The sequence below is a fragment of the Lagopus muta genome, chromosome 17 (genome assembly GCF_023343835.1).
Source record: "Lagopus muta isolate bLagMut1 chromosome 17, bLagMut1 primary, whole genome shotgun sequence".
NCBI classification, from domain to species: domain Eukaryota; kingdom Metazoa; phylum Chordata; class Aves; order Galliformes; family Phasianidae; genus Lagopus; species Lagopus muta.
In genome coordinates, this window is record NC_064449.1 from 6,738,428 (window position 1) to 6,764,482 (window position 26,055).

General features: G+C 39.6%; 3 protein-coding genes across 5 annotated transcripts in view; 1 reads left to right on the forward strand and 2 right to left on the reverse strand.

Moving 5' to 3' along the window:
• Positions 1-530: 530 nt before the first annotated feature.
• On the reverse strand, positions 531-6,921 carry RAD9B (RAD9 checkpoint clamp component B). The gene is made up of 9 exons (XM_048963915.1): positions 6,863-6,921; positions 6,266-6,336; positions 5,239-5,388; positions 4,646-4,760; positions 4,015-4,114; positions 3,583-3,689; positions 2,416-2,522; positions 1,953-2,017; positions 531-953 (listed from the first exon to the last, which is right to left on the reverse strand). Exons 1-9 carry the CDS (start codon positions 6,894-6,896, stop codon positions 623-625), a joined length of 1,080 nt encoding a protein of 359 aa, XP_048819872.1. The 5' UTR covers positions 6,897-6,921; the 3' UTR covers positions 531-622.
• Positions 6,883-10,780, forward strand: VPS29 (VPS29 retromer complex component). Its single transcript, XM_048963917.1, is given in 6 exon segments — positions 6,883-6,911; positions 6,913-7,136; positions 7,458-7,552; positions 9,088-9,279; positions 9,726-9,961; positions 10,267-10,780. Coding segments are annotated over 6 exon segments (894 nt in total). The 3' UTR covers positions 10,385-10,780.
• Positions 10,781-11,365: 585 nt separating this feature from the next.
• The window catches only part of KNTC1 (kinetochore associated 1), a 35,267-nt gene continuing 20,577 nt past the window's right edge, over positions 11,366-26,055 (reverse strand). For all 3 annotated transcript variants that reach the window (XM_048963913.1, XM_048963911.1, XM_048963912.1), the window contains exons 41-64: positions 25,513-25,641; positions 24,786-24,902; positions 23,980-24,089; positions 23,542-23,752; positions 23,079-23,168; positions 22,561-22,732; positions 22,108-22,166; positions 21,743-21,959; positions 21,149-21,222; positions 20,424-20,634; positions 20,206-20,315; positions 19,517-19,566; positions 18,837-18,915; positions 18,099-18,217; positions 17,297-17,432; positions 16,894-16,989; positions 16,021-16,077; positions 15,537-15,591; positions 15,352-15,415; positions 15,128-15,257; positions 13,439-13,528; positions 12,731-12,876; positions 12,447-12,537; positions 11,366-12,173 (exon numbers count right to left, since the gene is read on the reverse strand). In XM_048963913.1, the coding sequence (XP_048819870.1) occupies positions 12,114-12,173; positions 12,447-12,537; positions 12,731-12,876; positions 13,439-13,528; positions 15,128-15,257; positions 15,352-15,415; positions 15,537-15,591; positions 16,021-16,077; positions 16,894-16,989; positions 17,297-17,432; positions 18,099-18,217; positions 18,837-18,915; positions 19,517-19,566; positions 20,206-20,315; positions 20,424-20,634; positions 21,149-21,222; positions 21,743-21,959; positions 22,108-22,166; positions 22,561-22,732; positions 23,079-23,168; positions 23,542-23,752; positions 23,980-24,089; positions 24,786-24,902; positions 25,513-25,641 (2,673 nt within the window). In that variant the 3' untranslated portion in view covers positions 11,366-12,113. The remainder of the gene's footprint in view (positions 12,174-12,446; positions 12,538-12,730; positions 12,877-13,438; positions 13,529-15,127; positions 15,258-15,351; positions 15,416-15,536; positions 15,592-16,020; positions 16,078-16,893; positions 16,990-17,296; positions 17,433-18,098; positions 18,218-18,836; positions 18,916-19,516; positions 19,567-20,205; positions 20,316-20,423; positions 20,635-21,148; positions 21,223-21,742; positions 21,960-22,107; positions 22,167-22,560; positions 22,733-23,078; positions 23,169-23,541; positions 23,753-23,979; positions 24,090-24,785; positions 24,903-25,512; positions 25,642-26,055) is intronic.

A 26,055-nucleotide genomic window follows, 5' to 3' on the forward strand; every position in this document is an offset into this window, starting at 1 on the left:
CTACAAGCTGCTGCCATAATACCAGCAACCATACAAGCAGTAATTTGGCTGTAGTGGAGCGGGTGGTTTATTGCAGTGCTTGTAGCTGTACAAGAGCAGCTTTGTCTGAAGCTCTGACACAGCTGACTTCTCTTGTGAGACTGAAGAGCTGCACATACAAAGCAGCGTATCAGCAGGATATACAAAACTAAATGACCTAACTTTGTGTTAGGACAGCATCCTCCTTTTAGAATGATCAGAATACAGGTACAGTGAGTTTCCATTAAGTTCTAACTCGCCTAAGAAGTTTAAGGATACTTTCATAATAGAATTAAACTTTGTTCTAAAGCTAAAAACAGCTCTAAGTGCCAAATACACGCTTAACGGTCAGGGCAGCCCACGATAGCCTGAGATTCATTCATTCCACCTTACTGGAGAACTTGTGAGCTCTGCGTCTTGCCAAAATCCTCTTCTGTGTCACTAGCTGTTGCTAAACTGTGGAAGGCATGACTGACGGCGTCCTTCTCCTTAGAAGAAACTGCTCCAAAGAACAACGAATGAAACTGGAAAATGCAACAATCACAGGAGTAAGACACTGCATGTGAAACAGAATTTGAGGGCTAATTATTTCTGCAGATTGGGACTATGTGTCGTATTCAGCTTCTAAATGGCATCTAAGGTATAACACTGTTTTATCATAGAATGTAAATGTGATTGGGAAGGTCCTCACCTTGTGATAAGGAGACTCTGCTTCCAGCACTGCTTGGTCATCTGCCTTTGTTACAGCTGTTCCTCCTGTGCCTGCAGTACCTCTGTATGAGACTGGGGGAACACTTCTGACCTGTTTTGCCAAGGGACTTGCAGGTGCCCCTGACCCTGTGTTCTGTGCCTGCCCGTTCCATCGCGGCTTTTTGGAAGCAACTGCCTCAGCGCTGCCATCCTTATCAAAGCATTTGTCCACACGTGGCTTTGAGCTGAATCAGAGGGAATAGGTCAGATCTGTAACACCCTTCTGCGTGCCTTTGTTAGGAGGTCTTTGTGCTAATGGAAGGCACTACAGCTTTAGCTTAGCTTCTCCAAAACCCCTCTCACTGCAACAAAGCCCCATGGAGATAAAGCTGCAAGAGTATGGAGTGCTCCCCCTTGCACCAGCAGTTTCTGTGCTGTTTGTGTTATCAAGAAACAGCGCCCAAACTCTCGGCTCCTGGCTCACCGTCTGCTGCAGAAGTGGTGCAGCAGTGCAAGTAAGGAAAATGATCTGTGATCAAGAAGGGAGCATCTGGCTAAACCTTTCCTGTACTGACAGGTAAGATGTGAGGTGCGTTGGTGCTCAAGCACACGGTGGCTGTCAGAGCTGTGGCACTGCCTATACGAGTAGCAGACATAGCTGCGAGCTTCAGGGTAACAAATGCACTGATGGGGAGGGAGTGGTCTAGCTGTCGTGCTTTGCATCTCAAACTATTTCAATCTTTTTCTGAATCTATCCAGTGCACAGCTTTCCTATGAATAAAGGCTCCAGGATAAGTACAGTGCTTATGAATACCCTGCACATCACTGAGTAGGAGAATCTTAAACTCAGCTGTTTCAGCCTGCTGTGCCAGTCTGCTTCCCTCCCCCACCTCTGCAGCCTGCTGTTACCTTTCCTGCATCTGTGAGAAGCACGCAGGCTCCTGGGAAGCCATCTCACTTCTGATGTCAGACAGCGTAGCCAAAATAAGGCTGGCTTCCAGCACTGCATCTTCAATGCTGAAAGCAACTGGTCTAAACGCAAACAGCCACATACAGGGGTCTCGTTAAATGCTTTGTGCTCAGTAAGAAACTACTTCACCCCATGCTGCAGACTAATTAGAAATATAACTTGTAGCCTGACATGAATATCTGACTGCTACAGTTAAATGCTTGAGTAACCTGCAGATCAAAACAGACAGGGTGCTTGTATCTCAACCATTTCCACAGGCAGCTCCAGAACGTACTTCCCAGGCATGTCCAAGTGGATGGAGACAGGAACACTGGTAGCTTCTGAAAACGCCAGCAGTCCCTGAAAAGAAGGGGTGAGGGGTTGAGTACTATTTTAAAAGTGGGAGAAGATTAATGTTAGAATGCAGCTGTTGTTTATTGGCAAAAAAGGTGAAGTCTACTTTAAAGGGAAAAAGGCTACTGCTGCTAGATCACAGTTTCTGCTTTCTCTGCCAGGAGCTGTGCAGTAGAATTACTGTGGCCGTGATGCTTACTGCAGCAGTGTTCATCTTATCTCAGCATTGGGTAGATGGGGTTTGTTGTTTTAAGAGTTTCTTTGGAGATCCTTTCCAAAGCCATTCCTCAGCCAGCTGGTGATAGTGCTGCTGGCCGGCAGGCCTGGTGGAACACCAGAGGCTGGGATTGTTCTTCTGTGTCATCCAGGTCAAAGTAAGGGAAAACAACAAACTCTTAACCTACCCTCAGTTCTCTAAGGCAAAACGTCACTTCGGAATCGACTCCAACTTGAAAGTAGTCAAACTCATCTGGACTCAGCTGTATTTCGGTGACCATTGTCTTTGAAAAGTCTGTTTGAAATAACAAGGCTGGAAGTGAAACCTCAACAATATGATTATAATGATTTTTTATATCGGCAGCATCTCAATAAATAATTGGCTAATAATAAGTGGCTAGTAATAGTACATGTCCAGCTTATTTACATTAATTTTTGTAGTTAGGTAAAACAAAAAATCCTGACATTATTTACAGCGCTCTCTGTGGATTTACGTGGCTTTTAACAGAGTTTATTTCATATTCCACAACGTGCTGTAAGCCCAGCACTGCTGCCAGCCTTGTAAATCTGCTCTCCCACAGGCACTACTGCTCTGGAAGACACTGGGGAAGACCAAAAGCAGTGTGACTTTAACAGATGGATCACAGTCACTGGCAACCTTCAGAGGACTACAAACGAGGGCTGAGGTTATTTGTTCTAAACTGTCATTTTTTTCCTGGTATTATGTAAGTGAAAATGGAAAATAAGCTCTTCAGCATCAGGTGTTGCTCACTGTCATTCAACTGCTCGTTAATTATTGTCAGGTGTGTGAAAAGAAAATCAGAATGCCAGAATGCATCACAGCCTCAGAGGCAGTCAGAGCTCTGTCAGCACTGCGCTCCTGTCCGGCTCTCCTCCACAGCCTGCACAGCACTGCCAACAGGTCCCACGTTTCTGTTTCTCAGCCCCCAACACACCACTGCACGCTCACACACCCCTGTGGAGTTCTTAAAACTGTAGAAACAAACGCCTGTAAGAGAGCTGCCAACTTCTATGAGGCAGAGCCACCGCCTGCAGCTGAAAACAAGTCTCGACAGCTGCCACCTCTTTGGAAAGGACACCTGAACGTGGAACACAATCCATCACCAGATAACGCACTCAGAGGACGTGTTTTGTTTCAGTGTGTACAGAACATTTGCTGCAGGCAGCGCTTCGCATCGCATGCGACGCAACAAAAGCAAAATGCCTCCAATTCCTTCTTCCTCTTCTGCCATCGACACCAGGAAAGTATTCCTAAACCCCAAGTTCTCTGAGGTACATTAAACCCAAAGGATGGCACTATGAGCAGCGTTCCTTTGTGTTTTCTGTTTCCTTACCAGTGTCTTCCTCAGTGTAACTCCTGAAGCAAGCCCTCGTTGGAGTAACTGATAAGGTGACTTCTTCTTGACTCGTTGGAAAGTGAACCATTATATCAGCCAGCAGCCTATGAAGATGAATTTAGCACTAAAATGATTTTACATGAGACAAGTCATTGTCTAGCAACGGCAAAGGTGTGGATTCAAATCGTGGACTATGTGCTTCTCAAGCTGGCAGCAGGATTAATGGCACAACAACCCCTGATCAAATCCAGCTCCTGAAGCTGTTATGTGAAATATCCAACATCACAGCAAGGGATTTAGCAGCAATTCACCATTTCTGAGTGTGGGCCCTACCCACATGTTGGTCATGTTAGTGACAGCTGGAGCAGCATTGTCTTCTGGATTCTTATTATTCTTTTCCCCAGAACAAAACATTTGAATGTTCATTACCTGGAGTGGGCTCTGAGGACATTTGGACACACGTGCTTTGCAAAAACAGCCTGCAATGGGTCACATTCTTGAAAAGCCAGATTATGTGTTTTTACAATACCTAGGTATAAAATATGTGAATGAAAATCAATGCTGGTCTAGAATTCTAACTTTTTTAGTATTAATTGCTCTTCCAAGACATCTCAACAAAGGAAATAAATGACCCACTCTAGCTGTGTAGCAATATCTCACCCACAAATAGAAAACCAAATTCTGGTGCCCTCTGCCTTCCTTCATCCTCCTCGTTATATCCTCAAGTCTCTGACATTTTTAAGAATTCACAGCAAATGACTTAACAGCAACAGATGCAGGAAGAAAACCTTCAGCATTTAATTGTTACAGCAATATAAATGCTGGTGGAAAACAAAGGACAATTAACAAGTACACATAATTACTGACCGGATAAAAGTCAGTCTGGGAAATGCTGTTATAACTGCTTTTTAGCAAGGCAATGTCACGACATAAATTATGATGTGAAGAGGCTGAAAGCATTTGGCATAATGTCCCATCAGTGACACTCAGTTAATAATTACACCTCGTCCTGCTGTCAGACTGCTCCTGGTTGTGGAAATGCACTCTATGTATCACGTACCATTTCTGCAGAGGAGCTGAAAAGTTATGTGGTGATCTTTAGCATTTGTGTAAATGCTGCATTTCTCCACGTGCCTTTCCAGCACGTTTACACATCTGAATATAGGAAGAACTGACTGAAAAAAAGCACACAATCAGTGCAGAGGTTACTCTCTAAGACATTTTACAGTGTTATTTCTCTCATGCAGTTCATCCCCAGCTCCTGCTTTTATGACTGTTCTGTAAGCAGAGCGCAGGCTGCTGGTGTTGATCTTCGCTGCCCTCACCCACCCACAGCCCTGTTTGCAGAACAGTGTGTCAATGTTCTCCAGCTCACACTGTTCTCAAAGGCTATAGGGAAACCCTCATCAGACAGAAACACAGCATTCCTTCACCCAAGATGAGGCTGATTCAGACTTTGGAATCTGCAAGGTACAGCTCAGGACTACACCTTTTAAACAATTAAACATTAACACTCCCTTCTGCAGAACTGCTCAGAAGCCCTTCAGTTTAGAGCAACCTGCATGCCCATAGGATCCTCCCCTACCACTTCGATTTGAAAGTGGGCTGACTTCCTGCTTTCAAAGCTGCATGTAGCAATGTGTTCAACTATACCTTAATGATCAATTTACATGCAAGTGACAACTGCTTTTCTTTCTGACAGGGCTGAGGCGCAGCTGTGCAGCAGTAATGTTGAAAAAACATGGATGAGAAGAAGACATACGCATATGCTGACCGAGAAGAATTCACTGATCTTAAGGCAAGCTGAAAATAAATGCAAAGTAATTCATTAACTCAGAGCTGTTTCGTATTGAGCCTTTAACAAAAAAGCCATCTCTGTACCTTCAGCGTGGTATCTTAAGAGCCACACCTAAGCCACAAAACCTTTATGTGTGTACATCTCCAAACAAATCCAGATGCATCACTTCTATTGCCGTGTTCAGACTTATCCCCTTTGTTATTACCGGTCAGAAGTCCCGGCCCTTATGCAGACATGGGAACCCAATGCAGGGATGTGTGAGTTAAGCCTTGAAGTGCAGATTACCCAGCCCTTAGAAGTTGCATTTAAGGTATGTGAAAAACTGGTGCCTATTCTAAAACAATCCATGAGATACACAAATAAGCAGAGACTTCTAGCACCTAAACAACATCTTATTTACAAACAGTATTTCTACTTCTGATGTACCAGCCCCACTGCATGTTGAGCTCATTGCTTTTAATTAAGAAAGCTCTAGAGAAAAGAACAATTCTGAGGGAAGTGGTGTCTGATTAACAGGAGCCATTCTTCCTGCTGAGTCACACCAGGGCAAAAACATGTCATTTAAAGGCAATTTCTGATGCGAAGCAACCCATCAAACTTCTGATTCGTGACAATGGGAATAAAACCCTTGGTATTAATCCGGATGTCCTGGACGAGCGTCAGGTAACCAAATCCCCAGGAATATCAGGGACAGAGGAATGACCCTTCCGTGATATCATCTGCATAATTACAATCACAGAAAGCATGGCATTTGTCCACCTTGAAAGTGGAGGGAGGAAACAGAATGCAGCTCAGACTGAAGAATACCTGCAGGAAGAACTAACACCACAAACACTGTTTCCAACAAAGACTTCAAACTGTCAGTAAATCCAATGTACTTACACCTCTGTCTATGGGGTCAAAGCAGAACTCATCGCTAACCCGCGCCATGGCGTGCACTGCCCTCCCAAACACTGCCAGGGAAACAGAATGGCATGAGATGCATTTCAGGTTCTATTGAAAAACAAGTTACACCTCGTTAACTTTCTCCAGAACAATTTAAGGGAAAAAGTTATACATTTCTCATGCTTTTCCAAGAGAAATGATGGTGTGGGGGAAAGCGTTGCCCTTTTTTAGTGTCACTAACACCTCTGTGTTTCCACCTAGAGGAGCACTGTGGATTTGGTGTGTCCCTTTGCAGCTGTACAGCCCAACGTCACCAAACAATCTCACACTGACGGCACAAAATGCTGCTTTGGTCAGAAATGTCACTCTGTAGATGGCCGCAAGACTGAACAAGCAAAACCCTAAGAAGCCCACAGAGAACCTGCTCTCAGATTTTACCACAAGCTCAGAGCTCTGTGAGGAACTCTCACAGCGTGGTGCCACGAGGGTAACGGCTCCTCTGCCCCAAACCCCGCTGTGGCAGCCGCACCCCACTTAGGGAAGGCTCTTCACTCTGCTCCGACGTGCCACCACGTCCCCTGAGGTAACAGGTACCTCTGAGGTGCGTCCCCCCAATGACACACTTCATGGCTGCCCGCCCCGCGCCCTCTCGCCTCACGTAACAGAAAAGGCGGGAAACCCCGCTCAGAAGAAAAAGACCCGGATGTAACCGCCGGAGAAACGCGTTTCGCGCTTTCTTGGACTTATGGCGGAGCCGTAGCGGAGGGGAAGTACAGGCGGCCTGACTTCCGGGAGAAGCCGCCTAACTTCCGGGAAAGAGCGCTTGACTTCCGGGAGTGGCTTCATCGGGCGGTGCGCTGCCGAGCAGGATGGTGAGCGGAGCGCTGGGTCTCGCCTTTGGGCTGCGATGCTCCTGAGGTGCTCCCGCGGCACCTCCAGGCGGCCCAGCGCCGACGGCGGCCCGAAGGAGGCCCCGCTTTGTGTCGGTCGGCGCCTAAAAATCCGCCTGTGGCCGAACTGAGGGAGATGGAGCGGGGAGGGAGCAGCGGGGGCCGTGGGTGGAGAGCAGCGAGGAACCGTGTGTCGTCGTTGTTGCTTAATTTTATTTTTACCGTTTGACGCTGCTTTCATAACATCGACAATTCATTAATTATGATTTGCCTATTCATTTGGCTCTGTTTTCTTTTCTGTTGCTTTCCTTGGTTTAACATTGATCACGCCTCGCCCTGTTTCCCATTCCCCTGTCTGCAATCAACTCCTCCACCCGCTCAGGCCGGGCACAGAGTAAGTTCCGTCCCGGCGCTGGGGCTGCGGTGGGGCTGGGGCCGCTGCTCACATCCCCTCAGCTCCGGATGTAACACTCTTCCATGCTGTTAGGTTTTGTGGATGGAGCCCACGGAGCTGTTCTTTTTTGTTTTTTTTCTTAATTACCAGGAGCTCAGATGTGGTTTGGGAAGATCTGGGGCCTGCCTGTTTGTTCAGGGGAAAAGGTCTTTGAGCTTCGTTGGGGTTTTGTGGAAGTGGCAGCAGTTTGATTAGACATCAAATGCAGAGCTGCTATTCCATGGCCCAGACCTTTAACCATCAGTGAGTGCATCTGTTTAGTGCCACTGTAATCAGCAATGAGACATTTTCAATTAAAAGTAGGGGGAAAAGGCCTCCATAGCCACCTGAGTCCTCTATGCATCTTAGTGTGGCTGCTAACATAATGACAGCTGCGTGGCCTAAAAATATAAGGTAAAAGCAAGTATTAAAGAAGGTAAATGTGGTTACTGCTGCATACATCGGTATATCTGTGTATACACACTGTGTTTATTTACAGACAGATCTGGCGGCTGTCAGTTTAGGACTGGAAGATAAGCTTTTAGGAACTGGCTTACTAACAAAGCTTTTTAATTGGAAGATAAACTCAGTTAATAAGGGGTTTTAGTCAAATCAATGGGGTGACCATCTCTAAATCCACTGGGTTTAATGTAGTAGCATTACGCCCCATGCTGCATAGAGCTTTTCATGCCCTTCTTGCAAAATTAATTTATTGCTACTTTGCTTGCATTAATTATTTTCTCAATTAGCAGACATAAGACTGTAGTTTAACGTTATACATCTTTATCTGGTTGTATCCCCCCTTAAATTTATGTTCTCATTGCATCTGTAGAACTGAAGCTCCAAATACATAGACCTGGTAACAGAAACAGTGGATGCAGTAGTCCAGGTTATTTTCTCTGCAGCGTTCTCAAGGGTTTTGTGCTTTTTTTTCCCCTCTTCATTTTGTTAGTCTCACTATCCTATGATATGTGTTCAGAACAAGCTTCCTGTTCTGATTAACTATTAATACATGTGACAAATTTGCTATTTGTTATTACTATTTTATAACTTAAGTAGAAAGGAGCTTTAAAGGGATGTGGCCACAGTTCAGCCAAGTCTGTGCTTGAGAGCATCTGGTACAGATATCTGATATCTTTTCTAGTTTAAGGGGAGAAAGGAAGTGGGACAGCTTATGGTAGTTCCCAATTTTGTGTAAGTCACATCAAGTAGTAATGCAGTTCTTCTGTTATACTTTGCAATGACTTTCAGCAACAAAATCACAAAACCTCTGCAGGTTTGTAAGGCTTTCCTCTGGGTAGCATTCAGTATTAGTAAGGGCCCCTGTTTTCACTGAAATATGGAAACATTCCTTTATTTAATTCTTATTTTAGTAGCTTTTATATCAAAATACAATTGGGAAACAGAAGAAGACATTGTGGTGCTTTTTGTTACCTAATAATTCTCATCTTAAGTATCTGTAATGGCTTTTCTTTCCTGTCATGACGCCCGTTCAGTTGGTGTTAGTGTTAGGAGATCTTCACATTCCACATCGATGCAACAGCCTCCCAGCCAAGTTCAAAAAGCTGCTGGTTCCAGGGAAGATCCAGCACATCCTCTGCACGGGAAACCTCTGCACCAAGGACACTTATGACTACCTCAAGACCCTGGCTGGGGACGTTCACGTTGTCAGAGGGGACTTTGATGAGGTAGTGACCTCTTTTGGTGGCGGTATTTTGTGTTCAAGGCAGTGGTTGAGTTACTTGTACTTCTAAGTAAAAAAGTGGGCAGTCTGAGCTTATTTAGTGCTAAGAGTGAGAAGTAAACCGAGTAAAAGGGTTCCAATTAATATGAGTTGCAGTCAGCGTGATTAAAACTGAATTGGGCACTGAGCTAAGGCTAAGACTAGCAACCAGGACCTCCTGTTGTCTCTCTCTGAAATTCCTGGCATCTTTACCAAACTCTTGACAGTGCTTATATTATAAAAGCAGCCCCACTCTGGGGCAGCAGAACCAATCAGACTGACTTTTAGGTTTCATCTAGTGCTTTTTTTTTTTTTTAATAGATGAATTTGTACATCTAATCAGTCTGTAGCGCTTAATTAGCTTATTTTGCTTTTCTTTTTTTTTTTTTTTTTTTTACTTTTGATTTTTAGAACCTGAATTATCCTGAACAGAAAGTTGTAACTGTTGGACAGTTCAAAATTGGTCTGATTCACGGCCACCAGGTTATTCCTTGGGGTGATATGGCCAGCCTGGCACTGTTACAGAGGCAGTTCGATGTGGACATCCTCATTTCAGGACATACACACAAATTTGAGGCGTTTGAACATGAAAACAAGTTCTATATCAATCCAGGATCAGCTACAGGAGCTTATCATGCCTTGGAGAAGTAAGTAAAGCATGAGAAACAGCTGTGGGATATTTCCTTTTGATAAGAAAACTTGTTCAGGTTGGGATTTGCCCAACGTTTAAAAATGTAACCTTTAGTAGAGGACTCGTTGTCCTTGCTGAGGCTCCTGGCCTGAAACGGACGACTGAAGTCCTTAAAGCTTCAGATCTGATGTACTGTGCTTACAAAACTCACATCAGTTTTTCTCAGGAGATTCTTGCTACGAAGTCTGACAGTGAAACACCATTAAGGTTATTTTAAACACGCTCTCAATTCATGTGATGTTTTTTTTTCCTTCTTTCTAGCAACATCATCCCGTCATTCGTGCTGATGGACATCCAGGCTTCTACAGTAGTGACGTACGTCTATCAGCTAATTGGAGATGATGTGAAAGTAGAAAGAATTGAGTACAAAAAATCTTAGAAGATATTTGCTTGTGTGGTATTTTTACTGTCTCATTCCAGAACTGCATGTTACTGCAATCCTTCCTTACTAGTTTACAGAACTACACTTAATGTTTAACAGCTTAGCAGTGTAACTTCTTGGTAATAACTTTAAAACATCGTTTTCTTCTTTTCTATGTATGAATTGATTTGTAAAATATATTGAAGTGCTGTTCTTTCACGTTGTCATAAATTTCACTTCATAGAAAAACAAGCCTTTATGAACTGTTGAAGAAAATGCAACAGTTGCACTTGGTTTTGAGATGTCTGCCAGTACTTTCATTTGGTAATGCTTATCAGATGTCACCAGAACAGTGCATGGAGCTTTCAAAAAGAAGACTGTAAAAGGCTCGAATAAAAATAGCAAGGCCCCTGGGAGGCATTTGGTTTGCTTCAGAATCCATCTGAGGTTTGGATTTCTCATTCAGTATCATGTAGTCCTTTAATTGGATGTATTTTTGAAAAAAATTGGAATGAACACATACCTTGGAGTAGTAATTTCACTGTAGGAAGCTGAACCTGAGTTGTTTTATTACTCAGAGCATTGCTGTGCTTTAATGAATGACTGTCCCATTAAATCTGTGAACAGTGATGAGCTTTCCTTTATTTATGGCTTATATTTGATATTACATCTACCACTTGGCTTTGTGTAAAAAGGTTTTAAATAATGTAATTCCATACAGCACTTGTACTGCTGCTGAAGGCTAAGAAGTTGGTTGTTGAGGAAGGCTGGAGCTTTTGTCTCTCCTAGTCCCACGTACCTGCAGGGAACTGAATGCATTTTAACAGCTCTTGCTCCTTATGACTGCTGATTTTCCAATATAAATAAAGTTGTCTCTGCACAACATCTAGAATTTAGAATGGTGGCCTGTCTCCTTTGCATATGTTGTCCTTGGCAGTAAAAGAAATGGTAGTGAAGTGTGAGCAGAAGGCTGTGCTGCTCTAGTTGTCACGAATGCTTTTGTGAAACAAGTCCATAAAACCCAAAGGATCAGCTACAACCTACAGCTCTGTGTTGGTAACTTTGGCTAAACACCTTCTATTTGAAATGAACCTGCTTTGCTTACAAAAAACCCTCAGTGTTTGAGCTTGGTAACTCAGACACTTTGGCTGCTATTTCCTGCAGTGAAATACATGCTCATTGAATTCTGCATGCATTCAGCAGGAAAAAGAACATCACCAACTTTTCTTGGCAAATTTATCTGTACATCAAAGCTTATAAAAGACTTTAAGGTCAATTTTGATATTGAAGTTGGTTTATTTGTGCTCACTGTAATTAAAATCACAATTTGTCTGTATATTTTACATGAAGCACAATGCTTCCAGTTTAAAACTTGATCACAATTATGTCAAGTTATGTCTGCATGAACGAAATCTTAGTGATCCTAACAGCAGACTTCAATTATTAGAGAAATAATACAGAAATAAATGAAATAAAGTTAATCCTTCTTAAAGTGCAGAATATGAATGTTGCTATGGTATGCAAATAGGAACTCCTGTTCTAAATCAAACTTCTTCTTTTTTTACAAGGGACAGCTTATGGAAACACTCTAGAACAGATGAAAGGAAAAAGAAAAAGATGTGGAAAGCTAGGGCCAGCTTTTGGTAAAAGCAGTGAGGTTTTAGTTCAGAGTTTACTTGACCACGATGTGCATTGTGAATGCATAACACTCATCTTGCCAGCAGAGGGAGAAAAGACTGAGGGTAAATCAAGACTTCATAGATGGCAGTTCTAGTACACACGTCTCCTGTGGTCCATTCAGGTACATCTGGAAGGTAAGAGGACAAAGGACAAATATGACAAAGGTTTGGAAAACAGGCTGTAATCTAAGACTTGTGAAAGTGCTTGAAAGCTTGAAGTTTATCACTGTTCAGATTTGATTCAGGTAAAATGTGTTTGAATCAACAAAGGGATTTTATTACATAGAATATATTTTACTTAAAAATCAGCTAACAAGTATTTTTGCTAGAAATTGAGTGAGAGTCCCAGATTAGAAAACAGGAAAAAGTGCTGTATGGGGTACAAAAGTGGTTTATTTTACCTTCAGAACATCAGAGGAGGATTTATCTAGCAGAGTAGGGTTTCCATTTTTCTCTTGATACTCTCGAATTAGGGCTGCTGCATCCTCAATGCTGTAGGAGGAAAGTTTGTTAACTTTGTCAACAGAAATTCTCTGAAAAGCCAAGAATTACGCTATACACACCAAACTATAAACTGAAGTATGGCTCTGCAGTTCTGAGGTCAGATAGGTCTGGTGATGGAAATGTAAAGTAAAGGAGAGATGCAGTGTTTGTAAGCAGTGCATCATCTGTTTTATTAACCTACCAGTTCTTGTTGGCAAAATAATCCACCAGTTCTTTCATTCGGTGAGTGCTCATCAGCTGCTGCTTCACCAGTGGAAAATACTTCGTTTTTAAGAACTTTTCATATAGCTTCTCATTTATGATACTGTCCAAAATCAAAGATCTAATCTGTAGATTTAAGTTTCAGCAATGGGAAAGTATTACTATTTTATACATAAAATATAATAAACCTTTGAATTAAAAAAAAAAAACAAAACCACCAGGTTTTTCTTATTGGACCTCCCATAAAGCTAGATTATTTCTTCTGCAGTGCTGAAAAATGGCAGATTTTCTGAAGGCTAATTTCAGATTTTGTTTTCAGATATGGAATTAATTAGAAGCTTGCCTTTCAGCAGCTTATGCACAGTAAGACAAGAGAGTACAGTTTCATAACCATTTGATGTTTCTGCTTAGAACATTTTTTAGAAAAATAAAGCAGTGCTACTGCAAACAGTGCTGGGACAGTCTGTAAGAAAGCACTGTGTGTATGCATGTGTGTATATCTGTATCTATAAAATACTAATCCAGTTGCATAACAATAAGAAAACAGCAAATTCTGCTATAAATTTCAGAAGTGTAGGTTATGTCAACTGATTTTTGGCAAGGTCAGAGGAGAAAGGAAAAATGTTGTGTACAGGTATCACTGAGAAAAGCCTGTAAGTCAAAGGTAAATGAATTAAATCTTACCTACCTGAGAAGCAAAAGCCACCACTTCTCCAGCATTCATATGCTCATCTATTTGTTGCAGCACAGTTTCAGTATTACATGTTGACAAGAAAGCCTTGCAAAAAAAGAAAAAATTACCATTCTGCCAATAATTGAAGTTTTCCCTTCAGAACAAGTGTTTGATTTACTCAAGAACAATTAATATTTTAAAACTCAAGGCACAAACATGTAACTCAAACCAGGATCTGTGCAATCGGACTGAAGGAGTAGTAATTCCTATTGCTGTTAACAATTGTGCACATGTTCACATGGGTGGATAGTGATAGGGCAAGGGGGGGGTGGTTTTAAATTACGACAGGGAGGTTTAGGTTGGATATTAGGAAGAAGTTTTTCTCTGAGATGGGGGTGAGGCACTGGAACAGGTTGCCCAAGGAGGCTGTGGATGCCCCATCTCTGGAGGCATTCAAAGCCAGGCTGGATGTGGCTCTGGGCAGCCTGGGCTGCTGGTTGGCGACCTGCACACAGCAGGGAGTTGGAACTGGATGATCACTGTCCTTTTCAGCCCAGGCCATTCTATGGTTCTATAATTTTCAAAAGTTATTTTCATGTAGATGTTACAGGTTTTTGACTCATTGCCATGCATTTCTTACACTAGTACTATGATTTGGGAAGATCTTCCTGACCTTAACTTTTCTGAAGGAAAACCTAAGAACTGAAGATACCTTTACTAGTGCCAGTTTGCTCATGACAGATACAAGAACAGCCTTTAACACTTTATCTGGAAAAACGATGCAGAACGTAAATGAATGGAAAGAAAGAACAGAAAGGAAATTAAATAGATGTATGAGGATTGCTAGGTCACGGCCTGAACCAGTGATTGAGTACCAGGTGAGAAGGCGTGGCTAACCCAGGGCACACAGCTGTAAGCAATGCACCCAGGATCCACCTCTCCCCACTCATTTAAGTTAGCAGCAGAAGCACCAGGATTCTTTTTAGAGCTCTCCCCTTCTAGAGACTTGGCTGACTTTCAGAAAGGGTAAGTCACTTCTCCTTATATTGTCTTCTGAATTGTATCTTGATAAATGCATTTATGAGCATGTTTGTATCCTGGTAGAAAGCAATTTCATTGCCTTCCTTTGCTCCGTAAAGTATATCCTCACCATTTGTAAGAGAAGGTTCACAAGAGAACTTGTGAAACAAGCATCTTTATTAGCAGGATTCGATAGATACAATCTGTTGTTGAACCAGCCCTCAGCAATTACATGGGTTGTCAGTAGCTTTGTACACTGCTTTGGCACGTGTCTTGTGTATGTTTCTGTTTGGTTTTTCTTCCATGTGCACTGACTGTTTACCATAAGCAAACATTTGATGTTAGAGAGCCTAAAACTTAGGGCTGTGTTTTCAGGATGCAGATATGTAAGTCAGCCACTAAAACCTATCTGCTGAACCCTCCCAGAAGGCCCTCTCTAACACAAAAAAGGCAGTCATATGGCAAAGCTGCTGAGAATGACTTGAAGCTTAAAAAATGAGTAAGTGTTCACATGATCCCTTTCAGAAGGAGAAATTTGAGGTAATAGTCTCTGTGGGTGGGAGATGTCTAACAGCTGTTGGCAGTGATAGGCTGCTGCTAGTCTAAAACTGCCACCTTCCAGTCTCTGTTGAACATAACACGCGTAAAAGGCATTTCCCTTGTTGCAATATAAAACTTCCTTACCTGAATTTGCTGCTCCCGCTTCTCAAACTGAGGAATCAGCATCAGGCATCCCAAAGCAAAAGCTGGAAGGTCCAACTGTGCGTATTGTTTAGCTATTCCAATGACATCCAAGTCAGCCAGTACAGGACACCTTCAGTAGAAGATGAGGAAGGAAGTTCTCAATCATGCTATGCATAAACAGATGGCTCAGCACTTTGAGAATTTGAGCCAGATAAAACACTTACTTGAGCAGAATCACAAAACACTCACAGCATTCCTCTATCTGTTTAGGACTTGGTGGACATGAAGCTAAGAGATAAAGAAGCCATGATAAAGTAAATAATTTAAGTTGCTATACAAGCATGATAATATATAAGCTATACATGTATGTATATATACATACATGATGTATACCAGCTAATAATCCTACCTGTGAGAAATGGTGACAAAACCACACTTCGCCAAGCTCGACTGAAGCTGGGAATCTGTGACAGCAAAATTCTAAAATTACAATGTTGCCTATTTATTTGCTGTGCTTGTGAATGCAGACATCTTGACCCAATACAGGAGGAAGGAACTGATGAATTTTCTTTTTATATTGATGAACTATTCCCTAACATTGCTTTCCTCACCTTGTAGTTTAAGATCTTGCTATATTTTGACTGATAGTTATTTAGTCTAACTTCAAAAACCCTAAAAATAAGTGTTTACTGACCACAGCATGAAATACACTATGTTAATCAGTAATTAATAACTATACTCCCCTGCATATTGCAGTGTCATGAAATAATAATTCAAAAAGCATCTTTTCATGCACCCTTTGGTAGATGGCTTGCATTCACTTCCATGTACAAATGTGAAGTTAAACTCCTGCTCAGGGAAGAAGTAGTAGGAGCCACAGAATACTTGCTTACCTGCCATAATGAGTGAACCCCATTAATCGCTATCAGAACTTTCCTAAGATAATGAATCTGAAACAAAAATAATCCATTATAAAATGCTACAGTGTTCTTAAAGATCTGATAATGTGCAGAACTGTGCTGTGCTTGTTGTCTACAGGATGTCAGCTTAGAGTTCCTTAAGGCACTTTTGCTCCTGTGGGAGAAGTGACATGCCTTAATTAAGCTATCACTAGCAGCAGTGGCACATGTTGTCTCAGTGAATACCTACAACTTCAGCACCCACTGATGCTGAAAACATTAGGATTTCATCTTTGCTATTAAGTGCAGAACTCTTATTAGATTAAGGCTAGCTTGAACATCTGCTTTTGATATACCAGTATTGCCAGGTACATCTATTACTTGTTAGGTTGTAGAAGCTCTACCTCTGATTGTTTATCTGTAATTAAGTAAGTTTGTGAATGACAAAAATCAGGATTGTTATTGTAAAAAGTTAATTATAGGGGTAATATTTTTTGAGCATAGATGGTGTGTATTTACATGAAAATATGTATGTGCAAAGAAAAATAAGTGTATTGCATTGTAAAATTATAATGATATGAAAAGTTATCATCACAGAACTTATTCTTGCCATCTGAAAGGCCTTCTGCCTTCAAAAAAAAAAATTGAAGCAATCAAACAAAAAAAAGAGAACAACTAAAGATCAAATTACTGTTAAAAGACAAATTTCTCAAAGCTTCATCGGCCTACTGCCAAACAACCTCAGTTCTAAATTATTGATAGGTGAATTGTGAACTTGCTGTAACTGTCACATTCCTTAGAAATCAGTGGCTAAAAAAAGGCTTTTTCTCACCTCGCTGCAGAACATCATGCTTAAAAATTCCTTACCATATTGAAACCAAGAAGTTTCTGTAGTAGGCCATTCCACAGCTGGAAGTCGTATACTTTATATTCTAGGCTAAGTTCAGTCACCAGCCTGACAGCCTAAAGGAGAGCAAGGACACAGTGTGTTCTAATAAATACTCATTTCATGATCTTCAGATCTTTACTGTTTTCCAGTGTAATTTTAGATTCTGCTGGCATTACAGGGATCTTTCACTACAGAAAGATTTCAATCAAGCCATGCTGAAAATTATTTTATGTAGATTAGAATAGAGTTAAGTGAGAACGACAACAATGAAAAAGTACATCTGTACTTGATTTATATGTATTCTATTTTCGTGTACTACCATCTACCTGGAAATCTCATTTACCTCCCTTTTGTAAATTGCAAAGGATTTAAAAAGAATACCGTGGGTTCATGGCTGTGATTCTTCCATAGCCCCTTAATCATTCCTTCCTTAGGACTCTTATGAAATGATTCATAGGTATATGGAATGTTCAAGACTTCAAACTCTGCCAGGTAAATGAAGCATTTTAGGAAATACCTGTAAAAAGCCACAAAAAAACAAGCTAATGATAAATATCACTTTCCAGTAGAAGCCCTTAACTCCAAATTGCCAACATGGAACCTGTATTCTAGATATTTTCTATGGAAGTTAGCTGTATATATATGTGTATATATATATATATATATATATATATATTTATATATATATATATATATATATATATATATATAGCTGTATATATATATAAATATATATATATATTTTTTTTTTTTCAAAGAAATAACATTCTTGTGGGATTTTGGTCTAACTGTGCAGAGAACTGTGTCTTTGTGTGACCAATTTTGAACTTTAAAGGATAATTTATTCTCAAAATGAGGTATTCAAGAGCAGAATCTGAACAGAGTCCTAAATATATAAAGAAAATATTTAATCTGCCACAGAAATAAATGCAGTTCATAAAAATTGAACAAAATGTTTTCTGCATAATATTCAGGTTTACAAACTAGGCATCTGATATACTGGACTGCATTATATTGAAGCTTAAATACATAACCATGCTCAACAACATGTTTTAAAGGCTTAAAGGGGAAAAAAAAACCAACAACAACCAGATCCTTCAAATATATATTATTTCTTTCCAAAGTCCACAAAGACTAATAATACATCCTTATCAAGGAAGACCTAAGGGAAAATTCATCTTACTTTACTTTCTTAATGGGTTTCTTGAAGAGTGATTCCACAGTGCTGGTATCTGCCAGGTAGAGCAGACACTTAAGTGCTCTGCTCCTGTGAGCAAATGTCAGCTGATTAACACCAATGGGCTGAGGGGATGCAAAAAACAGAGTGGAAAGCAGACGTTAACAATGAGTGCAGCTCATGTTGTAGGATTTTCTTCAGATTTCTGGCAGAGGTGTTTAGCAGAAATGCATGCTAAGTAACAGACATATTCAACGTTTATATTACCTAGCTAAGATAGATTGTCACCTTCCAAGAGCACTGCTAAACCTTTTCTCTTCTAGATGTAAAGCTATTATTGCAGGCAAGAAAAAAATATTTGTGATTTATAGTATCACAAATATCTTTAGTAAGAATAAAAGGTTAAATTTGTGCTAGAATGATTTTTTCCCTCTGTTCAAATTCCACACAAAGTGAGCTAAAATATTATTATATTGGCTTAAAGTGCATTCTAGAAAATGTTTTATTCAGATTAATATTAACAATAAATTCAGAAAACCCAGAGTTCAAGGGCTGCTCTTGGCAACATTTAAGGAACATCACAGCTTTACTCCAAAGGTGACACATGGAGGTAGAGAATCGTAGAGCTCACATAAGTCATCCGCAGATCTCGGGATGAACCAATGCAGTTTGGTAGATGACACTTGATTTTAATTACAGATGAAAATATAAGTAGAAAGGTAAAACTAGAATTTAAAAACTTACAGATGTGGCAGATGTTGTAATGGCAAAAAGCATTCTTGAACTGTAATCCATTGGGTGTGACTGGAGTAGATATATAACTCTGCAGAAATGAATTGTTTTTAATACAGCATGGCTAATGAGTGCAATGAATCAGTTTTCATTCAAATTTAAATGTATCTCGTTGTCAAAAAGAGTTTGAGGATAAGAGATTCCAAGGAACCTGAGAAGAAAACTTCCAAATAACTCTTAAAACTGCTCTCAAAATAACTGTATCTGTAAGTTACTGCAAATCACATTTCACCAGAAAACAAATGATATAACCTTCCAGAGAACAAAGAAACTGTGCTTCTTGTAACACCTGGAAGTAATTATTTTTTTTGTCTGCCTTAAAAAGCAGCTCTTGCACTAACAAACTGGCAGAACTGGAAGTGTTTGGGGGTAGCTACATCTCCTCTGCAGCTCTTAGTGTTTATTAATCAACAAAGAAAACTGCATTTATGTAGTAGGAAAAAGCACTTGCATTTTGGGATGTCAGCTTTTCTGCCCTAAATTTGTTTAATCACCACAGCTACTAAGAATTCTATCTTACCAGAGGCTGCAGAATAAATTCTGAATCACATGCAATGTTAGGTTTCTTGAAAAAGCCAGATAACTTGCAAGTTAAGACTAATTCACTGTTGCATACAAAGCAAATTCTGTACCTTCGGAGTTCTTCATCTTCCTGTGCATCTCCAAAGATTTCTTGAGTTTTCTTTAAAAAGACATTAGAAAATAGTTTTGAGAATTCTCTGAATTGTGAACTGCTAGGATAAATAGCTGGGTTATCCTTTTATGACAGGGTTTAAGCAAGCTGGGCACCCCTGCTAATGTAGCGAAGTGAAGGAATTTTGTTTTTATCCTTTATTTATTTAACAGTGTGTTTGGCAGTCAACACTATTCTTCAGTCCCTCCCCCTGCTAACTGGCATTTTGAAGCAATGTTTGTTCCCTGCTCTTCTCATAAAGCTGTATGTTGCATAGGCAGCAATTAACTCTGCTGAGTTGCTATGGGATAGGATTCTTTGTCTCAGTGACTTAAAAATTCCTTTACTGTTTTGACTGGTGACACAACGTTAGTGCAGCATCAAAAATGAGATTTTAAGCTCTAGCCTGAGAAAAGAGAAAGCATCTCAAAACATTCAGTGTATCTAGTTCTCTCTAGAGAGGCTGAGTTGCAGCAATATAAAAATTGTATTAAAATTGTTAGAATTCTGAATTCAGATGCAGCTTCAACAGATTAATTAATTAACTAAGAGTGAATCATTCAAAAAAGTAAGGTTTTTGCACAAGTGAATAAACAGACATGTAGCTGGATGTTTATATTCAAAACCAAATCTTCAGTGATGACTTACTTCTGAGGGCAGTGTGTTTGGACACAGCCATTTATTCAGCAGTTTATTCAAAATTTTGTTCATATCCAGGTTGTTAATTTCAGCTATCTCCTTAGCTGCCATATGGATATCTACACAAACAGAGACAATATGTTAACAGTCTGGTAGGACTTGGCCTAGTGTTCTTTACAAACAACAATTACTTGCATCTTTTGAAACTAGATTATGCACATGCTTACCTGGATAATCTCGACCTGTCGGATTTTGGATTCTTTGGTCTATACTGTGGTGTTCATACAGTAAAACAATCAGGTTTGCTGGTTTTGCAATAGACTTTAAATACTCTGCAGTGTTCAGCTTGTAGGTTATTAGAACATTTTCTGTTGCTGATCGCTTATACTGCATATATAACTTCTTCTGTAAGACTTCTGCTTTTTCATGTGATTCATCCTTTAGGAAAACACCATAGTTTTATATTAAACAATAACTTTTAATTGCTTCTCAGCAATTCTATACAGAATTTGATATTTATAAGCAAGGATGAGAGTCTCGTTTACACTATTCTACCAAGCATGAAATACCAGCTCAAGGATGAAGAGCCAATGCAGATCTATTTTATGCACTCCTATGAACACCTGAAGTGTCTTGGAACACGTAAAACAAATTAAATATGCTACTGGTCTCACAGTTGGAACAGACTCAGTCTGATTCTCCTGCAGCACGTGCTCGTAATGGGAGAAGCAACAACTTTTAAGTTGCATACTTGTTAATTTTTTGCCAGGTTGTGAACAAAAGAATGAGGTTCCCCTGAGGAGTCCATTAAGCAGGAATTCCCCAGAAATACAGTATCTAAGAGGGCTTATTATGATGCAGTTTGTATATCACTATTCAAAGCACCAATGGACAAAGTGAACATAAATACCTCCTATAAAAAAAAATATCTTTGCAAGAAGTTTGCTGTTACCTTAGCAGTAGTATTCTTAAGCCATTTCTCAGCTAGACGGAGGCAGAATTTCAATGCCTGAATCTGATCAGGGCCTGTTTTGTTTTGTTTTGTTTTTTAAAAAAGGAAAATAAGTGAAATTGGTTTTGATGAATCTTCTTTACAGTATACAAAATATCTATTTTAATCTCTTATTTCTTCTAAGCTATTTAAAAGATTAGGAGAGCTCTTGTTCCTTAAGGGCAACAAAATTATCTATTCAGATTCTGAGAAGGGAAAAGCTAGCTCAAACTTGGCTGAAATATTTGCTTCTGCAGGCAAACTTGTCTGGCAGAACATGATATGTTGTGGAAAGCTAAACATTAAAGAACTTTAAGCAAGACAGCGTAACTTAAGAGGAAAGAAAGGAAAGTATTTAATAGTGATACTGGATTATACAACGGATGTCATTCTAGCCTTTTCAAAATCTGATGTAGGAGAAAAATGTGGTTTTGCTCACCAGGAAGTATCCAAGAACAGTATTTAGTGTTTGATTACAGCCTAGCTTTTCTTTTCCTAAATCTATTCTCCTCCTATCTTTGCTTTATCCATCAAGTCATCAGATATGCATCTTACCTGTAGGAAATTCTTGTGCAATCTTATGGGCCATAGCTACAGCCCACTCTGGATTAATTATAGACAGTAGATATGACTGAATTGTCTGCACAGTTTTAGTTGTTTCCTTGTTAACAACTGATGTGTACCCCGTGTTTCTCATTTCAAATATTTTTGGTTTCAACTTTTTTTGAAAGACATGCTGAGCTGCAGACATGTGCAAGGTATCCAGTGAGACCTAGAAAATTATTAAAGATGACAGTTGTCAAAATGTCTACAGTGAGACCAAATTCACACTAAAGACAGAAGAAAAATTTGTACCTTTTTTCATATAGAGGCAAAAAAAGAGAATCTAGAAACAAATCCTTTTTAAGATTCAACTTTACCTTCATTAGTTTGGAAATCAACAGAAGTGTTGGAAAAGATTCCTCACTGAGCTCTGCAGCTGCAAAGAAAAAGACAGATGCTGATGGCAGTGTCACAGTCCTCTTGCAGCTTTCTCTATGAAATTAAGCACTTGCAGTGTTGTTAAGTGCAGGCCTTCACTGAGAGTGAAGGAATGCAAACTTAATTAGGCAAGCTGGCCTGGCATTTAGGATACGGGTTATTTTGGTTCTGAGGTCCTGAGAAAATAATTTGAGGCTGTGTTCAGTGTTGTGTATACTATCTTAACTCAAGCCAGCTACCTGGGAGCACAATTGCATTCAGAAGCATTCGGGAAGGTAACTGTGTTAGTAAGGAAATACAGTTAATGTAAATATGGACTTGAAGTAGAAGTTCACGGTTAGCAGAGAAAAACAATCATGCATATATAAAGCCTGGAAGAATACCGAACGTACATATAATGTTCCAAAAACACTGTGCAGTTCTGAAGAATATCAAATGAAAGGGTAGTCTGGTTTCAGAAGCTGGAGATAAAGGAATCATGTGCTCTGAAACATACTGGTGTTCCAGGTCCACGGGTGGGGAAGTTCTTTTATATGACTCCAGATGTTTGAGAAGGCTCAAAGCCTATTGAGGACCAAAAAAAAAAGGTAAAGAAAAGAACAACAAAAAAGCCATAAGACCACTCTATTCCCTCTTCCCTCTCCTGAGTAAAATATCTAAGATATATATATAATAGATATATATGTATACATGAAGAGTTGCTGTGTGTCTGTAGAGTTTCTGTCTCTGCTACGAATTATTGAGAAACTGTTAGAGATCAGCAGTTTATTTTCTGAATGACAGCTGCATAGATAGCTTAATTTCATTAATTTCAACAGACTCTTGAATAACTACACTAATAAATAGGGAAAAACAAAAGAATAGAATAACAAAGCCATTATCAAGGTGGCAGCACCATATTTGGACATACCTGATTGAGCTGAATACTGGTATTCCTTTCATCAGCGTTCTGTATCACTTTCAAGACAATTTCAATAGTTTCATAGTCATAAGGATCAAGCTGTTCAAAATAATGACCTATTTTAAGATCTTACATGATTTGTCTTACAGAACATAAAACTGAGTTAATTCTTTTCAATTTCAATGCAAACTATATTGATGTAACATTGAAGAAAGAATACAAGCATCACAGCACGCGTCTCTAAAAAAAGAACCCTCCAGTTCATAATACTAAATCCTAAAAGAATTGTCAAGGTATTACACAGGAAGACCAAACATTGTGATGAAAAGAAAAAACTGTGCAGATGCTTTTTTTTTTGCCCTTGTCTACTTCTAATGTAGACTTTGACATAGTTACAGTATGGTATATTTATTTTTTTCAGAAGGAGCTTGGCTTTTTGTCTTTGTAGTTTTTTTGTTGGTTTGTTTTTTACCTTGTACAATATTCCACTGAGGCTGGTGACCAGGTCATTTGTGCTTTTCAGCAGAGGAATTATTTCTAGCACTCTGGCCAGTAACATGTCATGAGATTGCTTCTCACTGCATTCTGCAGAGTCATCTTCAACGTGATTCCTATTAGCGTTCTTGAGAAGAAGTGTTTCAATGCAAAGCTGCAATGCAGCATCGCTGTCCAGCATGAAAGTTCTAGGAGAGGACAATGTTATTTTTTCTTTGTGACCTCTGATGTCGTCATTATTTCCTTATGACCTAATTCATCAGAGCCCTGTATGCATTCTGGTTCACACTAGTTTTTTTTAAGAACTATTTAGGTATTGCATACATCCATAACTGCTTAAGCTAGAATAGATTTCTGTAGGCATGGTTATGATTACAGTAGCAATTAAATGGAATATACTTGACTCAAATATTACCTGCAGTAATTCAATATGAGATCTGTGCCTACTTCTGGATTTTGTACAAGAGTTCTTATGAGGTCCTTCTTCCTTACTGGTGGTTGTCTAAATACAGTCTCAAAAGAAATCTACAGATAAGAAAAAAAATGTTATCATCAGACCAAAGAAGTCTTTTGTACAATACCAAGACTAATTCCTCATATAGTTAGCCTTTTTGTTTTTCTTTAGTTTCAAGCCAGAGATTTTTAGAGCAGGAAAGAACAGTACATTTGTTGACTGTGTTCTGTGCCCAATAATCTTCAAGTTCCTTTAAGCATACTTGTATGGGAACTACTGAGTCACGGGCTGAACCTCTGATTGATCACCTGAGGTGAGCCATGAGTCAGCCAGAGGAGCACAGGTGAAGGCAATTCAGCTGTGCTGCCGGAAGGGGTGGAGCCAGGCTCTTAGACCTATTTTAGAGCTGGCTACCAGTGGGGAAGGATCTTGTCTGGAGATCCCTCCTTCTGGTGTTTTGTGGTGAGCCCAGCATAAGGGTAAGCCTTCCATTTATTCTCTTTTGTTATCATAGTCTGCTTCGCCTTGTTTATTTTTGATTGTAACATCTTCATATCCATTGATTTTACAATACTCAATTACTATATTTCTCATTTTTCTGAGCTTTACTTAAAGAAGCAGGCAGAATAAATAAAATAAAACCCAACTTTCCTTACTCTTTAAGAGCAAATCATCTAAAAGCAACAAGCGCTATATATATCAGAATGTCTTGACTTTTCATCAGTTATTAAAATTCTAAAATAATAAAAGATAAAAATCAAACTCACACCAAATTTGCCAAGCTGGATTCCCCATTCTGCATCAGTTATCAGCTCTCGGAATTTTTTTTCTTCTGCTGCTTCACCATATTGGATAGCTAGCTGTGCTCCAACCAGAGCTACTGACTTAAAGGAATGGGAAGGGAAATAGAGGTACAGTAAACAATCTGGAAGTTAGGAATTGTAAGATGTAAATTCTTAAAGGAGCTTAAAACAATTCACAGATGATTACACAACTGTAACATAGAAACGATCCTTACAGAACATAATGTTAGGATTCCCTCACCTCCTGTTGAGGAGTTGAAAACTACTTGAAAAATTCAGGTTTTATCTCAAAAATATTATGCTAGTACTGTGCTACTCTAAGTGCAAAGAATGCACTTATCTTCCCTTATGTTTTATTTGTTTCATCTGTGAAAATTGCAGTTAGAGAACAATTCCTCCAAAACACTGGAGGTTTGAGTTACAGTGGCTTAGGGAAAAACAACCAGAGATTTTTTCTTTTTCAAGCTTTGGAATAAGTCATGGTTAGCTAACCTTGTGCCTGGACTTACACTGTGCTAACTGTTCACAGCAACTCTCTGTGCAGTTTTACCATGTGGCAAACAGATTGCCACTGAGAGAGAGCAACCGGTTCTAACAGCCATACCCATTTCTAAGCGATATTGCTGACATCTTGAGGAATCTCCTAAACATTCTGTGTATACTAAGGAAATATATTGTCTTGAGAATTTACCAGAACTTTTCTGTAATTTTGCCACGTGTTGTTTATGACACCCCAGAGCTTATTAAACGTATCTTCCCTGGGCAAAATAGCACAGTACCCCAGTGCCAGGTCCTGATCTATGAGACGACAGTTAAACACCTGTGGTTTGGAAAAAAAAAAAGTTAAATGTTCAGATTTTGTTTAAATAGGTCTGTTTCTATAAAATATAACAAATCTGTGTTATGCATTATTGCACAGCTGTTGAAGTGTAACACCTCTAAATTAAAGGTGCCTTGAGTGTTTAAGTTAGGATTAAAAAAAAAAAAGGAAAGAATAATAAGTGTTCTTTCAGGAATTTTAGATCAAAAACACTGAAGTCTAGTCTAAAAGTTTTTGCTCTTTGTCAGAACTTCCTTAGAAGACAGTATATTCTAGGTTATACAGAGTGCTTAAAAAAAAAAAGACCAACAACCTCCCTTCAACTAAAAGAAGTCTAAAGACCAGAAATTGAAACTAAGATTAAAAGTAACTTTTATTGTAGTGTAGAGCACTTTAAAAGCTCCCGAAGAGGTC

What these genes read in the sequence shown, in the direction of transcription:
- RAD9B (XM_048963915.1), bottom strand. Translation starts at nt 6,896, where the DNA reads ATGAAGTGTGTCATTGGGGGGACGCACCTCAGAG. An exon ending in TCAGCTCCTCTGCAGAAATG is followed by an intron (nt 4,115 to 4,645) that starts GTACGTGATACA and finishes TTTTATACCTAG; the next exon opens with GTATTGTAAAAACACATAAT. An exon ending in CACTTGGACATGCCTGGGAA is followed by an intron (nt 954 to 1,952) that starts GTACGTTCTGGA and finishes CCTCTGATTCAG; the next exon opens with CTCAAAGCCACGTGTGGACA.